Below are 14,451 nucleotides of genomic sequence, written 5' to 3'. Positions count from 1 at the left end.
ATAATAATTCTCTCTACAATAGCATCCAAAACAAACAAACAAACAAACAAAAAAACCATAGGAATAGATTTAACCAAGGAAGTGAAAGAGTTGTATAATAAAAATGACAAAGCATTGTTTAAAGAAATTAAAGAAGATGTAAATAAATGTAATGACACCCCATGTTCATGTATTGGAAGACTTACTATTGCTAAGATGGCTATGCTACCCAATGCAAACTGCAGATTCAGTGCAATCCCTATCAATCAAGATTCCAGTGGCCTTGTCTGCAGCAATGGTACGGCTGCTCCTTAAATCCATATGGAATTGCAAGGGGCACTGAATAACCAAAACAATATTGAAAAAGAACAAAGTTGGAGGACTCACATTTTCCAATTTCAAATTTTTCTATAAAGCTATAGTTATCAAAACAGTGTGGTGCTGGCATAAGGATAATACAGATAGGACAATGGAATAGAATAGAAAACCCAGAAATAAACTCTGTGTCTATGGCCAATTGATTTTCAACACAGGTGCCAGACCCTCAGTGGGTAAAGAATAGTTTCTTTAACAAATGGTGCAGGGACAACTGGACATCCACGTGCAAAAGAATGAAGTTGGAGCCCTACCTCACACCATATGCAAAGATTAGCTCAAAATGGATCAACAATCTAAATATAACAGCTAAAATCGTAAAACTCTTAGAAAACAGGGGTAAATTTTCATGACCTTGGATTTGGCAATGGATTTTAGAAATGACACCAGAAGCAGAAACAACAAAAGAAAACATAGATAAATTGGACTTCATCAAAATAAAAGACTTTTGTGCATCAAAGGTCATTATCAATAAAGTGAAAAAACAACCTACAATGGGACAAAATATTTGAAAATCATATATCTGATAAGGGTCTACTATCCAGAATACATAAAGAATTCTTACAACTGAACAACAAAATTTTTTAACCCAATTAAAAAATGGACAAGGTGGGACTTCCCTGGTGATCCAGGGGTTAAGAATCTGCCTTCCAATGTGGGGGACATGGGTTCAGTCCCTGGTCTGGGAACTAAGATCCCATATGCCGCGGGGCAACTAAGCCTACACGCACTAGGGCCCACATGCCACAACTAGAGAGCCTGTGCACTGCAACTACTGAGCCTGCGCTCTAACTAGAGAGGAGTCTGCATGCCACAACTAGAGAGAAGCCCACGTGCTGCAACAAAGGGACCGGGTGCCGCAACGAAAGATCCTGCAACTAAGGCCCGATGCAGCCAAATAAATAAATACTTTTTTTTTTAAATGGGCAGGGGACTTGAATAGACATTAATCCAAATAAATTATATAATTTCACCCACTAGGATGGCCGTAAGTGAGTGGAAAATAACAGGTGTTGAAAAGGATGTATAGAAACTGGAATCCCTGTATATTGCTAACTGGAATGTAAAATGGTTCAGCTGCTTGGGAGACATTTAGATGGTTCTTCAAAAAGTTAAACACAAAATTACCATATGACCCAGAAATTCCACTCCTAGGCATATACACCAAAGAACTGAAAATAGTTGTTCAAATACTTGCACCCGGATGTTCATAGCGGCACTAGTTACAATAGCCAAAATATAAAATATAAAAGGTCAAATGTCTATCAGTGGACGAACAGATAAATTGTGGAATATCCATACAGTACAATATCGTTCTGTCATAAAAGGGAGTGGAGTACTGACACATGCTACAACCCAGATGGACCTTGAAGACATTATGCTAAGTGAAAGAAGTCAGACACAAAAAGGCAAATATTCTACGATTCCATTATTTGAAATATCCAAAATAGATAAATCCATAGAGAGAAGGTAGATGATTGGTGGTTGCCAGTATGTGCAAGAGCAGGGGGACAGGAAGTTCTTGATGGGCATGAGGTTTTATCTGGTGATGATTAGAATGTTTTGGAAGTAGATGATGGTGGTTGCACAATATTGTGAATGTACTAAACTTCAATGAATTGTTCATTAAAACGGCTAATTAAATGCTATGTGAATTTCACCTCAAAAATGTGTAAAACATTTATCATTTTGTGAAATAGTACGATGTCTGGGATTTGGTCCAAAATAATGAGGTGGGGGTAGAGGTACAAAAAGTAAAAACAAAAACATGTTTCCTCCGAGCTGTATAGGAAACAAAACAAAACAAGAGACGGAAATGGGTAGAAGCCTATAGTGCGGAAATCCAGGTGAGAAACGTGGCGGGGGCGCTTGGGGTGGGGGGATGGGGAAGGGGCTAGAACCCAACAGCCCTGACGTGTATCTGTAGACAAAAGCAAGAGGACTGTTAGGGCAAAGAAAGTGATCCAGATTTTTGTCTGAACCCTGGAGGCAGGGGTGCCTTTGCCGAGCTGCGGGGAACCGCGGACCCGAATCAAGGATTGCTCTTGGGAAATCATCTCCTTGTGCACCTTAAACTTACACAACTTCACGCGTCGGTTGTATCCCAACAAAATTGGGTAAATATACATATATATTTTTCAAAGGGATTGCTCTTCGGGTTTAGTGCGCGCTGCGCATCAGACACCGGCGGAGGCGCGGAGGAGGCGGGCGGTGCTCTGCCGCGTCTAGTGTCCTCCCGAGGGACGCGAGGGCCTGCACCGGCTTCACGCCCTCCCTGAGCGGGCTGGGGGCGACGGCTGCCGCGACCCCGACTCTGCCCGCTCGGGGCCCCACCTGGCGACACCTGCCAGGTGCGCTGCGTGTCTCCGCCCGGCGCTCCCGCGGCTCGGGTACCGACCTGGGGCGGGGCGAGGCGAGACAGGGCGGGGCGCGCGAGGCCACGCCCCGGAGGCGGCCACGCCGGCGCCCCCCAGCCCGCTTCCCAGACCCAGCAGCTCGGGGCCATGGCGGCCGCCGAGCCCAAGCCCCCCGCGGGGACGGCCGCGGCCCGACGCCTGGCCCGGGGCTGCTGGTCCGCGTTCTGGGACTACGAGACGCCCAAGGTGATCGTGGTGAAGAACCGGCGCCTGGGCATCGTGTACCGCGCGGTGCAGCTGCTCATTCTGCTCTACTTCGTGTGGTGGGTGCGCACGGGGGAGACCCGGCGGCAGGGGGTGCCCAGCGGGGTCCGGAGGGGAGGGGAGGGCGCCGCCGGGACGTCCCAGGTTGGAGGGGCCGCTCTGGGCAGGGGGCGAGGAGAGCGCCGGCGGCCGCCGGGCTGGCCCCTCGGGCGCCGCATAGCCTACCCGGCCGGCCCCCGAGAGGCGGTGACGCAGCCTCGATCCCGCCGGAGTCGAGCTGACTCGGCAGGGGAGGGGTCCCGGGCCTGCCCCGGGGTCGCCTCCAGAGCCGGCCCTGCCCGTCCGCACAGGTACGTGTTCGTCGTGCAGAAGAGCTACCAGGACAGCGAGACGGGCCCCGAGAGCTCCGTCATCACCAAGGTCAAGGGCATCACCTCGTCCGAGCACAAAGTGTGGGACGTGGAGGAGTACGTGAAACCCCCCGAGGTGTGCCACTCGGGCCCCGCCCCCAACCCGAGCACCCCGAGGGTGGGACCGAGCGGCGACCGAGCTGCCCGGCGCCGGCCGACCGTCCCTTCTTTCTGAGCCCAGGGGGGCAGCGTGTTCAGCATCATCACCAGGATCGAGGTCACCCCCTTCCAGACCCTCGGAACCTGCGCCGAGGTGAGGCCGGGTAGAGAGCAGAGCGGGGGCGGGAGGGAGGGGCCCTGCCTGGTCCGCTGCGCCTGGGGGCAAAGGGTGTCGGGCCCCTGACCAAGCAGCCTCCTCCCTAGAGTATGAGGATCAACAACGCCACCTGCGACTCGGACGAAGACTGCGTGGCTGGGCAGCTGGACATGCTGGGAAACGGTCAGTGTGTGCCAACTGGGGGCGGGGGCGGGCCGCGCCCCTGAGCGCGCATCTGCCACCTGAGCGCGCGTCTGCCCACAGGCCTGCGGACCGGGCGCTGCGTGCCTTATTACCACGGGTCCTCCAAGACCTGCGAGGTGTCCGGCTGGTGCCCGGTGGAAGACGGGGCCTCAGTCAGGTGTGCACGCCCGCTGTCCCCACCCACCTGGGGCCAAGCTCCTTTGCTCCTTTCTCCTCACTGACTGGAGTCGGGGTGTGTGGGGGGAGAAGGGAGGGAGGGACAGCGCAGCGGGGGAGGCTGGGGGACGGGGCGAAGGGGAGACTAAACACACCCAGCCTGTGCCTCCTCAGCCAGTTTCTCGGTAAGATGGCCCCGAATTTCACCATCCTCATCAAGAACAGCATCCACTACCCCAAATTCCAGTTCTCCAAGTAAGAGCCATTAGCGTGTGGTGACAAGGGATGGGCTGGAGTGGGAGTTGCCTCTTGGAATGTGTTGTTTGGGGGTGCATGGCTTCTGCTCCCTCCCCATCTGATGCCGCTGGGCCTTGTCTTTAGGGGCAACATCGAGAGCCGGAAGGATGGCTACCTGAAACACTGCACGTTCCATGAGGTCTCTGACCTCTACTGCCCCATTTTCAAGCTGGGCTACATCGTGGAGCAGGCAGGGGAAAACTTCACGCAGCTGGCACACGCGGTGAGGGCACCAGGGAGAGCGGCTGGGACAGCTGTCTGTCCAGGTGCTGGCTCCCACCTGCACACAAAGGGTCTCGTTACAGCCGAGTCCGTCTGCAGTTTGGCCAGCCCTGGCCCTGCTCGGGCAGAGGAAGAGAAACACGATCGGCTGGCCCATCTGGGCGTGCATGGCTCCTGCTAAATTATTGACTCCTAGCATCCCCTCGTGCCTCGGAAGCAGGGCACTCAACTAGCCCCCTTCCCCAGCTCTCTGCCCTGAGCTGCCCTGGGTGCTTCACAGTATGCACCCCGCACGTAGCCTCAGCAGGACCCTGGGGCCGTTGAAGGTCCTCTCTGTGAGCCCACCCTGACCCTGTGTCTGTGCCCACTTTTGGACAGGGCGGTGTAATTGGGGTCATTATCAACTGGGACTGTGACCTGGACCTGTCGGCATCCAAGTGCAACCCCAAATACTCCTTCCGGAGGCTCGACCCCAAGCATGTCCCAGCCTCATCTGGCTACAACTTCAGGTACCTTGGCCTTGGGATGCTGGGTCCTCATCTGCCCTAGCCGTGGAGGTCCAGGAGTCAACAGGGCAGGTGCCCAGAGGTTCAGGGGCGCCAGTTGTCGGCGGAGTCTTGGAGCTGCCCCATTTGGGCAACAGGTGCACCCACCATCATGCTCCTCAGGGTCAGGTGGCCAGGGCTCCTGCACCCGGGTCATTCCATCCCAGGTTCTGACGTGCTTCCGGGTCATTCTGCCCTAGGTTCGCCAAGTATTACAAAATAAACGGTAGCACCACCCGCACACTCATCAAAGCCTACGGGATCCGATTTGACGTCATCGTGCACGGACAGGTAAACCAGCCCACCTTGCCTACCTGGGATTTGGGCTAGCCCAGCCCCAATCTCTCCTACCACACCCCACGCCTCCCTTGAGCCCCACTCCCGACCATCTCAGGCAGCCTCTTTGCCTCCAGGCAGGGAAGTTCAGCCTGATTCCCACCATCATTAACCTGGCCACAGCGCTGACCTCCATCGGGGTGGTAAGGGATGCACGCTAGGGTCGGGGGTGGGGGGGTGGGGGTGGGACGGGGGGCGGGTGCCAGGCTCTTACGCGTTGGTCTTGCTGGCCTCGGGGTGGGGGGACGGGGGGCGGGTGCCAGGCTCTTACGCGTTGGTCTTGCTGGCCTCAGGGCTCCTTCCTGTGCGACTGGATCTTGCTAACGTTCATGAACAAAAACAAGGTCTACAGCCATAAGAAATTTGACAAGGTGTGTACTCCCGGGCCCTCCTCAGGCAGCTGGCCCATGACCCTGGCCCTTGTTTTGGGCCAGGCCCCTCCCCCACCCTATCCCTGCTCCGCAGACCCAGGCCAGGCCGGCCGACCGCAGGGTGAGGGGCAGAGCCAGGCCTGGGCTGTCCCCCCCGCATGGCCTTGCCCCACCTCTGCCCCGTCTGAGCAGATGGTGGATGCTCCCAGGCGGGGAGCAGGGCCAGGGCTTGGCGCCTCCGAGCCTTCCCAGCAGGACTGCGCTCTCACGGACGCCCGAGGTTTGGCCCAGCTCTGAGCCCACTCCCACCTTCTGTCGTGCTGCACTCAAGACCTGGGCCTGTTGGGGGCCCCTGAAGTCTGTGGCCCCAGGAGCGCCCCCAGCTCCCCAGGGCAGCATGGCTGGGACCTCGGACCTGGGCCCTGCCCACACACCTCAACACTGCGTCTCAGCAAAACCAGCAGCCAAAGGGCCCCCGTGCAACCAGGCAGTGGGATGACATGAAGGGGACGGCACCTGCTCCCGGCCTGCCCACCTCGTCCCCCAACTGCCCAGGGGCCTGTAGGGGGCAAGTCCCCACCTCCACCTTCTCCCTAGCTGTTCTCCTCCCAGGCTCTTTGCTCCTCCCCACCCACCCACCCCTACCCAGACCCTTCGCTCACCTCATAGCCAGGAAATCACACATCCAAGTCCAATAAACCTGTGACCAGAACCTCCTGGCCTCGTCTTTGGGGAAAAGCACTTTCAGGCTCTAAGACAAACACGCAATGGCAGGTCTTTGCGCACGGGGTCTCTCTTGTGGTGTGCTTGGCCCTCCGTATCGCCCCTCTAGCCAGCCTGGGTGCAGAGTGTGTGGACGCGTCTGCTGCCCCCACGTCCAGCCAGGCTACCGTCATGTCTGACCTGGGGGCCAGTGGAGGTGGGGGACACACAGGCTGAGAGCACACGAGGACCCCTAGACTCATCCCAGCATGTCCTTCAGGGTAGTGCATTTACCAGCTTCCTGCAGGGCTCATCCCAGGCCCCAAACCTCAAAATATAGGAAAAGGCTCATCCCAGACCCCAAACCTCTCAAAGAGGAAGAAAGCCAGGAGGGAGGCGATGAGAGTTGTACCCAAGGAAAACGAGAGCTTAGGCTGACACCAAAATGCCCACCCAGGCCCTGAGGCTCTATTTCAAATGGGGATTGGGGTGGAGGAAGGAATTCGGTGCTGGGGAACAGGGGTGGACAGGGCAGGACGAGGTCGGAGGAGTGTGGGAAGCCGGCGCTAGCTGGATCAGGCCTACGGGTAATCTGGTTCCGGCCTTGGATGCTACAGTGGTCATTCCACTTAGCAGCTCTGCCTGGCCAGGCCCTGCTCTGAGGACACCAGGACCTGGTTTGACAGTTTCCCCAGCAACGGCTATGATGGTGCACAGACCTGAGGAGGCATAGTCCCTCCCACAGATCCTTTCACCTGCGACCCCATCACTCCCAAAGTCAGAGCTGGCCTCCCCACCTGCCAACGAGGCCAGCACCACTCACTGGAGCCACAAACCCTTGAGAAGCCCCCACCCAGCACCCCTGCAGATTCTCCTATGCTCGTCAGCTCCCTGGGTCACTCAAATGCCTGTGACATCCTGAGTGTCTGGCTCATAGACAACCAGCTCTAGTTTTAGAGAAACCAGCTTTTCCAGTTGGAGCTGGGCTGCAGCTCAAGAACCAGGGCCAGGGGCTCAGGTTTCCCATCTCCAAGCATAAGAGTGACCCTGGGACCTCCACCGCCCCAGATGCCCCCAGCCAACTAAGCCGGCCCCGCTGCAGGGAACACAGTGTTGGGGGGTGAGGCACGCAGCCCCACCTCCTCGCTCCTCCGTGCTCCCCTGGGACTTCTCCGGCTCTGCTTCCAGGAAGCACAGTTAGCCCTCCTCCTCCCCAACTCGGCCCTAATTTGATTTGATCTCCATCTGGGGGCTGAGAGGCTCCATCCCCTTCCAAGCCAAGTCAGGTTTCTTGCAGTCGCTGGGCCTGGATGCGCCTGGTGGGCAGTACCCAGGGGCCAACAAACCCAGACAGACAGACGTCAATTACTTAGTCCTCTTTCCTTCCTTCCAGAGACCCAGGCGCAGCGCACAAACGTACACACAGTGAAAATTGTAGGAAATGTCAAAGTGTAAAATTAAAACGAAAATCCAAAGTGTAAATTGAGGTAACCAGGACAAATTTAAACCAGGCTCCAGAGCCAACAGTGGGGCCCCCCACTGCCCACCCGTTTGGGGTTTCTGAGTCTATGATTCACTTTTAACATGTTTGTGTCCTCACCAATTTGGCTGGTTTTCTTTTGCTTCCAGTTGCATTTAGTTAGAAATGAGGTGCACGGAGTTGGTCTTATGTTCTGGGGCTGCTGGCAGAACGGAGGGAGAACTCATGCTCAGCAAAGGGTTCCCCAGCCTGGCCCATTCTCCTCTTTCAGCCCCACCCGGGAGGAGAAAACAGCACGGCCCACATCTCTGTGCAGCAACAGGGCCCTGAACAAGCTGGTGGTGAGTGTCGCATTTTAAAGGGGGCACAGCCCAAGGACCCTCTCTGCCTTGGGGTCACAGGTCTTGTACTGATCCCTGAGGCTGAGAAGCAAGAACAGAACTGCCTCAATCCCGATAAAATTGCTGTTGCCCTTTTCTCCATCCTCTCCCAACCACTCCTCAGACCTGAAGGAAAGAACCTAGTCTTGCATGTGAAGAAATATTTTTCTAGAATCCAGGTGCTAACATATGATGTCAAAGTCCGCGATAATGGTGTGCCTCCTCCCTCCCCGGGGCCCCCAGGCCTCCTGCTGCAGTGGCCCCCCTCACAGCACAGGCAGATTCAGAGAGAGAGGTGCCAGGCCCCGCTGCGGCTGAGCCCCAGCCTGAGACCCTCCCCTTCCTCAGCCTTCCCGCCCCCAGCCCAGTCTCGCTGCTGCCGATGAGCTGACTACGCCATGATACGGACACTCCGGCAAAGCCTGCTCTGACCGGGAATCTCCACAGACAGAGGGGCCCAAGCCCCAGAACTCTGTGTGAGAGACGCCCAGGTCGCCACGGGTTCAGCCAGGGTCCCCTGGATGCGGCCCACATGCCGCTGGCATGGACCATAGGACAGCACCTCTCCCGGAGGCAAGGGACTGGAGAGCTGGGGCTACAGACCCCCCACTCAGGCACCCCTCGCCCTGCCTCTGGCTTCCAGCCACCCTCAGGGGCTCGGCTCAAACAGAAGGCCTCAGGGCAGCAGAGGAGTGGGCAGGAAGGGCTGGGGCTGCAGGGAGGGCCGTGCAGCAGCAGAGGGGTGTTCATCCAGCGAGAAAGCAGCCCTGGGACCCCTCGCTGGAGATGCTTCTTGGGCCTAGAGAGGGCTGCCCTGACCGAGGCTGGGGGCCCCAGGGAACCTGGAGGTGGAGCCACCTCTTGCTCTGGCTGGTTCACGCTTCTTCTGGGCCGCATGACCTGCTCCCTGAAAGCTCCCTGAGGATCGTCTTCCTGGGTGCCCGTCTCGGATGTGGGTAGTCATAGCAGAGAATGGGGACGCTGCCCAGCTTGCTAATGGCCCAGCTGGGGGTTCTGCTGCAGCAGCCACTCCAGGGTCTCCATGAGGTACGACATGCCATAGTGCTGGGCAATGTTCCGGAAGATTCTGATCTGCTCCATGAAGACCTACAGGAATGACCAGTCACAGTGAGAACTAGTCCCAGAGGAGGCACAGGGACACAAGGCCGAGACCCAGAAAGGGCCAATGGCCGAGGGGCAGCAGGGCTGGCTGTCCACGGGAGGCCCCACCTTGGTGTGGATGGTGAGGGAGAAGGCCCCGGCACAGCTACAGTACACGGCCATGTTGGTCTCCTTCACGCCCCGGCACTTCAGGCAGACCTGCGACGAGAAGCAGCCCCAGTCGGGAGCCTCCCCGGCCCAGGCCAGGGCTGGCCGGCCGCCTGGCACCGGACAGGCTTCCCTCCCCCATGGCCTTCACCTCAATTCTGAATAAAGTCTGAGACTTGATAATGGGCTTTATCCACACATGCCAACTGCTTCCCAACACCCTCCCGGTGGACACCCTACCCTTGACTCTTGAGTCTGGGGCTCCCCCATCCATCACACCAGGCACCAGCTGTTCCCTGCCTGGACCCCAACACCTTCCTCGGGTCTTGGTGAGATGTTCCCTCTTGGTGAGACCACTCCTCCACCTAATGCTGAAAGCGTCCCTCTTTTGCTCACACACTGCCTGTTGGTTCCCTTTACTCTTACCATCACTTAGTTGTCCATCTCCCTCCACTAGAATAAAAAAGGTCCATGAAGCCAGCACTTGGCCCCTGTAGGTGCCCAACAGATGCTGTAGAAATGAATGAGTCACCTGGGCTCATGGACAAGGCCTGACCCAAGAGGTGGTTACCTTGGAGGACCAGGTAACGACGTTGAGACCTGTGTACACCTCTAGTTTCCCGTGGGTGAAAATTGCTTATCAACAGACCCTCCACCAACTGGAGGGGCGGTCGGGCTGGGTGCAAAAAAGCCCCAGCACCAGGCCCCGCTGCTCACCAGGTCCTGCAGGGTGAAGGCCATCAGTTTCTTCTGCAGGGCTTCCACCAGGGCCATCTCAATGACTGACGAGTCGTAGGCTACCTGACAGTTGGAGCAGAGCCACTGAGGCAGCACAGACCCATCCTAGGCAGAGAAGGAAAGGGACCAGGTCACCTTCCTCAGCCCCAGTACTGAGAAGGGATGGAAAGAGAAGAGCTCGTGGTGAGAACTGTGGTACCGCTTGCTCACAGCTCCAGGGCACACTCACATCACCACTGTCTTCACTTACGTGTTTACCAGGACAAGGTTCTGGCATGTGGCAGCTGAGTGGCTTGAAAAAGGGTGTTTGTTTCTAATTCACACCAAAGCTAGCTGGGGGCCCAGGAGGTGTAACCCAGAAAAGGTGGAGACTGGGGTCACTTGGGAGGGGGTACTGCAGGACCCCCTGATCCACTGACACCTGGATATTCTGACTTTACCAGCAAGGGGCCTGACGGAGCTGGCCCACCTGAGAGAAGGAGGGGTCTTTGCACAGGTCCAGGTCCCGGCAGAAGTTACAGCTGCGGCAGATGACCTCAGGGAGCACGTAGGAGCGGCAGGGGTCTCGGAACTGGGCCTCCTCCGAGAACTCGCCGACATCTACCAGGCGAAGCAGGTCTCGGTTTAGCTTGTTCACCTGGTTTGTGATGTTCGTGTCCAGAGACAGGACCTGCAGAGAACAGAGCCCACGTCAGGGACAGCTCCCGGGGCCTCCCTGCTGCTGTTTGGACCAGAAAACCCTGCAGCCAACTCTCTAAGCTACTGTTTCTCAGCGTCATCTCAACTCTTCCTGCCTCCTGTACATCAGTGATTCCCCGACTCGGGGCCATAAGAGTGGAGTGGAGGCCCTGCCCCCAGGCCTTGTGGTCTCTGTCAGCTCCGGGGAACTCTGGGACACACCGAAGTGTGCTCTACGTGTTCTCCTTACTGGCTCCTTCTTCCTCAATGACAGGCAGTCCTAAGTCTACCAGAGCTCTAGAGTCTCACTGCAAAGGGGTTGACTTCAACCTTCCACGGTACAGGGGCTCCCAGGCCAGCCGAGAAACGCCTCTGCAGCACACGTGTGTGTCAGTGCCCGCAGTGCTGGCACTGCAAGTCGCTCCTGCAGAGCCACAGGAGACTTGTTAACCCCCCATCTGTGAACAAGAGGAGACAGCACTGGCATGTTTCACTGGCCTCTCCCAGCCCTACAGCTCCTGTCCTAGCACAATGCCAAGAGCACAGAACCAAACACCACTTAGAAGACTTCTCTGGGAGGAGCGTTTATGGTCGATCTGAAACAAAGTGGGTGGATTTGCAAGCACATTTATAATGAGGATCGACAGCCTACTGGGCAGTATTGTTTAAAATATATACATTATACATGTCTTTTACATAGGGAGAACACTGGATGTAATTAAGAGACAGAAAAAAATGAAAGTGAATTTACCAAAACATTAAGGAAGAAGTAATGCTGATTCTACACAGTATCTTCCAGAAAACACAAGAGGAAGAACACTCCTAACTCATCTTGTGAGGCCAGTATCACCCTGATACCAACACCAGACAAAGACAGTACAAGACAACTACAGTAAAAAACTGTCACGCACACAGACTCAAATATCCTCAACAAAATACCGGCAAATTGAACCCACTGATATCACGACCAAGTGGGATTTACCCCAGGAATGCAAGGCTGGATCAACATTTGAAAATCAGTGTAATTCACCATATCGAGACTAATGAATAAAACCAATATGATCATCTCAATTGACGCAGAAAAAGCCCTTAACAAAATTCAACATCCATTCATGATTAAAACTCTCAGGATGGGACTTCCCTGGTGGTGCAGTGGTTAAGACTCCATGCCTCTGATGCAGGGGGCGCAGGTTCGATCCCTGGTCAGGGAACTAGATCCCGCATGCCGCAACTAAAGATCCCGCACGCAGCAATGAAGATCCGGCGTGCTGCAACTAAGACCTGGCACAGCCAAATTAAAAAAAAAAAAAAAAATCAGTGCCATTACAATAGCACCCAAACCATAAAAACCTGAGGTGCAAATATGCGCACTATTTTTATGCTGAAAGACCCAAAAACACTGATGAAAGAAATCAAAGACAACTTAAGTAAATGGAAAGATATAGTGGTTCATGGATTGGAAGCCTCAACATTAAGATATCAATTCTCCCTAAATTAATCCACAGACTCCAAACAACTCCAATCAACAATCCAAGAGGATTTTTTTTTTTTTTGGTAGAAATTGATATGCTGATTTGAAATTTATAAGGAAAGGCAAAGGAACTAAAATAGTCAAAATAATTTTCAAAAAGAAGAATAATTTAAAGCATTCACACTACCTGGTTTCAAGACTTATTGATAAAGTTACAGAAATTTAGACAGTGTGGTATTGGAGAACAGATAGATATTCAGATTGATGGAGACGCAGAAACAGACCCACACACATATATATGGCCAGTTAAGTTTTGAAAAAGGCACAAACATATTTAAATGGAGAAAGGCTAATTTTTTCAACAAATAATGCTGGAATAACTGGATATGTTTATGCAGAATATGAACCTCAATTTATAACATGCACATTGCACAAAAATTAACTCAAAATGAATCACAGACTAAATATAAAACCTAAAACTATAAAACTTCTAGAAGAAAACATAAGAGAAAAACTTTGTGACCTTGGTTAAAGCAAAGATTTCTCAGATATGACACGAAAAGCTCAACCCTTAAAAAGTGACAAATTAGATAAAAGTTAAGATCCTCTGCTCATTAAAAAATGGAATTTTGAAAAGGCAAGCCAAATTCTGGGAGGAAATACTTGGAAATCACAGATCTGATAAAGGACTTATATACGGAATATATGAAGAACCCTCAAAACTCAACAATAAGAAAAACAACCCTGGGACTTCCCTGGTGGTGCAGTGGTTAAGAATCTGCCTGCCAATGCAGGCGACACGGGTTCGAGCCCTGGCCCAGGAAGATCCCACATGCCGCGGAGCAACTAAGCCTGTGAGCCACAACTACTGAGCCCGCGTGCTGCAACTAATGAAGCCCACGCACCTAGAACCCGTGCTCGGCAACAAGAGAAGCCACCGCAATGAGAAGCCCGTGCACCGCATCGAAGTGTAGCCCCCACTTGCCGCAACTAGAGAAAGCCCGTGCGCAGCAACGAAGATGCAAAGCAGCCAAAAATAAATAAATATAAATAAATTTATAAGATAAAAATACAAATAAATATATTTAAAAAAAAAAAAAGAAAAACAACCCTGATTCACTTTGCTGTACACCTGAAACTAACACAGCATTGTAAATCAACTATACTCCAATAAAAATTATTTTAAAAAGAAACAATTTTTAATAATGGGCAAAAGATCTGGACATTTCACCGGAAACACATGGAGAGTAAACAAGCACATGAATAAAATCTCCACATCATTAGCATTAGGGAAATGCAAGTTAAAACCATAATGATATATACCACTACACACCTATTTGGACAGATAAAATCTTGAAAATCAACACCACCAAGCTCTAGCGGGTTGCGGAGCAGCTGGACCGTAGCTCGACACCGCTGACGAGGATGCAAAACGGGGCCACTTCAGAAACAAGCGCGACATGACACAGCCAGTCCCCTGCTAGGTTTCCACCAAGAGAAATGAAACTTATGTTCACCCAAAACCTTCTCTATGAGAATGTTTACAGCAGCTTTACCAACAGTCACCAAAAACGTGAAAACCACCTGAATGTCCTTCAACCGGGGAACTGCGGTTCTCCCACACAACCAGGGAGCAAGACTCAGCGATGGAAAGGAATGAAGCACTGAGACAAGCAACGCCATGGAGGAGCCCCAGGGGCACTTTGCTGACCGAAGGAAGTCAGACCTAAAAGGCTACATAACCAACCATTCCACTCGTGTGACATTCTGGAAGAGGTCACAACACATGGACAGAAGACAGATTGGCGGTTCCAGGGGTGCAGGCGAGAGGAGTTGAGCCCAAGGGGAAGCACGGGGTAGCTCTCCGGGGTGGTGACCGTTTTGTACCTGGCTGCTGATGGCCAGCCCTATCCATCTGTGAAAACTCGAACGACTGCACTGCACGGAGAGTGACTTTTACT

General features: G+C 53.7%; 2 protein-coding genes across 5 annotated transcripts in view; one reads left to right on the top strand and one right to left on the bottom strand.

Moving 5' to 3' along the window:
- The first annotated feature begins 2,858 nt into the window (after positions 1-2,858).
- P2RX2 (purinergic receptor P2X 2) lies at positions 2,859-6,069 on the top strand. Of its 3 annotated transcripts, XM_068563089.1 has the most exons (12): positions 2,859-3,034; positions 3,326-3,461; positions 3,567-3,638; positions 3,749-3,824; positions 3,906-4,002; positions 4,176-4,256; positions 4,383-4,521; positions 4,899-5,029; positions 5,266-5,356; positions 5,479-5,544; positions 5,695-5,772; positions 5,965-6,069. In XM_068563089.1, exons 1-12 carry the CDS (start codon positions 2,859-2,861, stop codon positions 6,067-6,069), a joined length of 1,248 nt encoding a protein of 415 aa, XP_068419190.1. The 3 variants fall into 3 exon arrangements, with proteins under 3 accessions (XP_068419190.1, XP_068419189.1, XP_068419191.1); XM_068563088.1 differs by having other exon boundaries at positions 5,695-6,069; XM_068563090.1 differs by lacking the exons at positions 5,695-5,772; positions 5,965-6,069 and having other exon boundaries at positions 5,460-5,513.
- A 1,837-nt stretch (positions 6,070-7,906) lies between these two features.
- The window catches only part of POLE (DNA polymerase epsilon, catalytic subunit), a 55,612-nt gene continuing 49,067 nt past the window's right edge, over positions 7,907-14,451 (bottom strand). The window contains exons 46-49 of one of the 2 annotated variants that reach the window (XM_068562381.1): positions 10,811-11,011; positions 10,321-10,446; positions 9,565-9,654; positions 7,907-9,441 (exon numbers count right to left, since the gene is read on the bottom strand). In XM_068562381.1, coding sequence (XP_068418482.1) covers positions 9,328-9,441; positions 9,565-9,654; positions 10,321-10,446; positions 10,811-11,011 — 531 coding nt within the window. In that variant the 3' untranslated portion in view covers positions 7,907-9,327. Of the gene's footprint in view, positions 9,442-9,564; positions 9,655-10,320; positions 10,447-10,810; positions 12,301-14,451 lie in introns of those variants that run through there. The other variant, XM_068562382.1, reaches the window with a different exon arrangement.

Source organism: Eschrichtius robustus, chromosome 14, assembly GCF_028021215.1.
Source record: "Eschrichtius robustus isolate mEscRob2 chromosome 14, mEscRob2.pri, whole genome shotgun sequence".
Classification (NCBI taxonomy): Eukaryota; Metazoa; Chordata; class Mammalia; order Artiodactyla; family Eschrichtiidae; genus Eschrichtius; species Eschrichtius robustus.
Note: the sequence above shows the minus strand (reverse complement) of the source record. Positions and strands in the feature narration are given on the sequence as shown.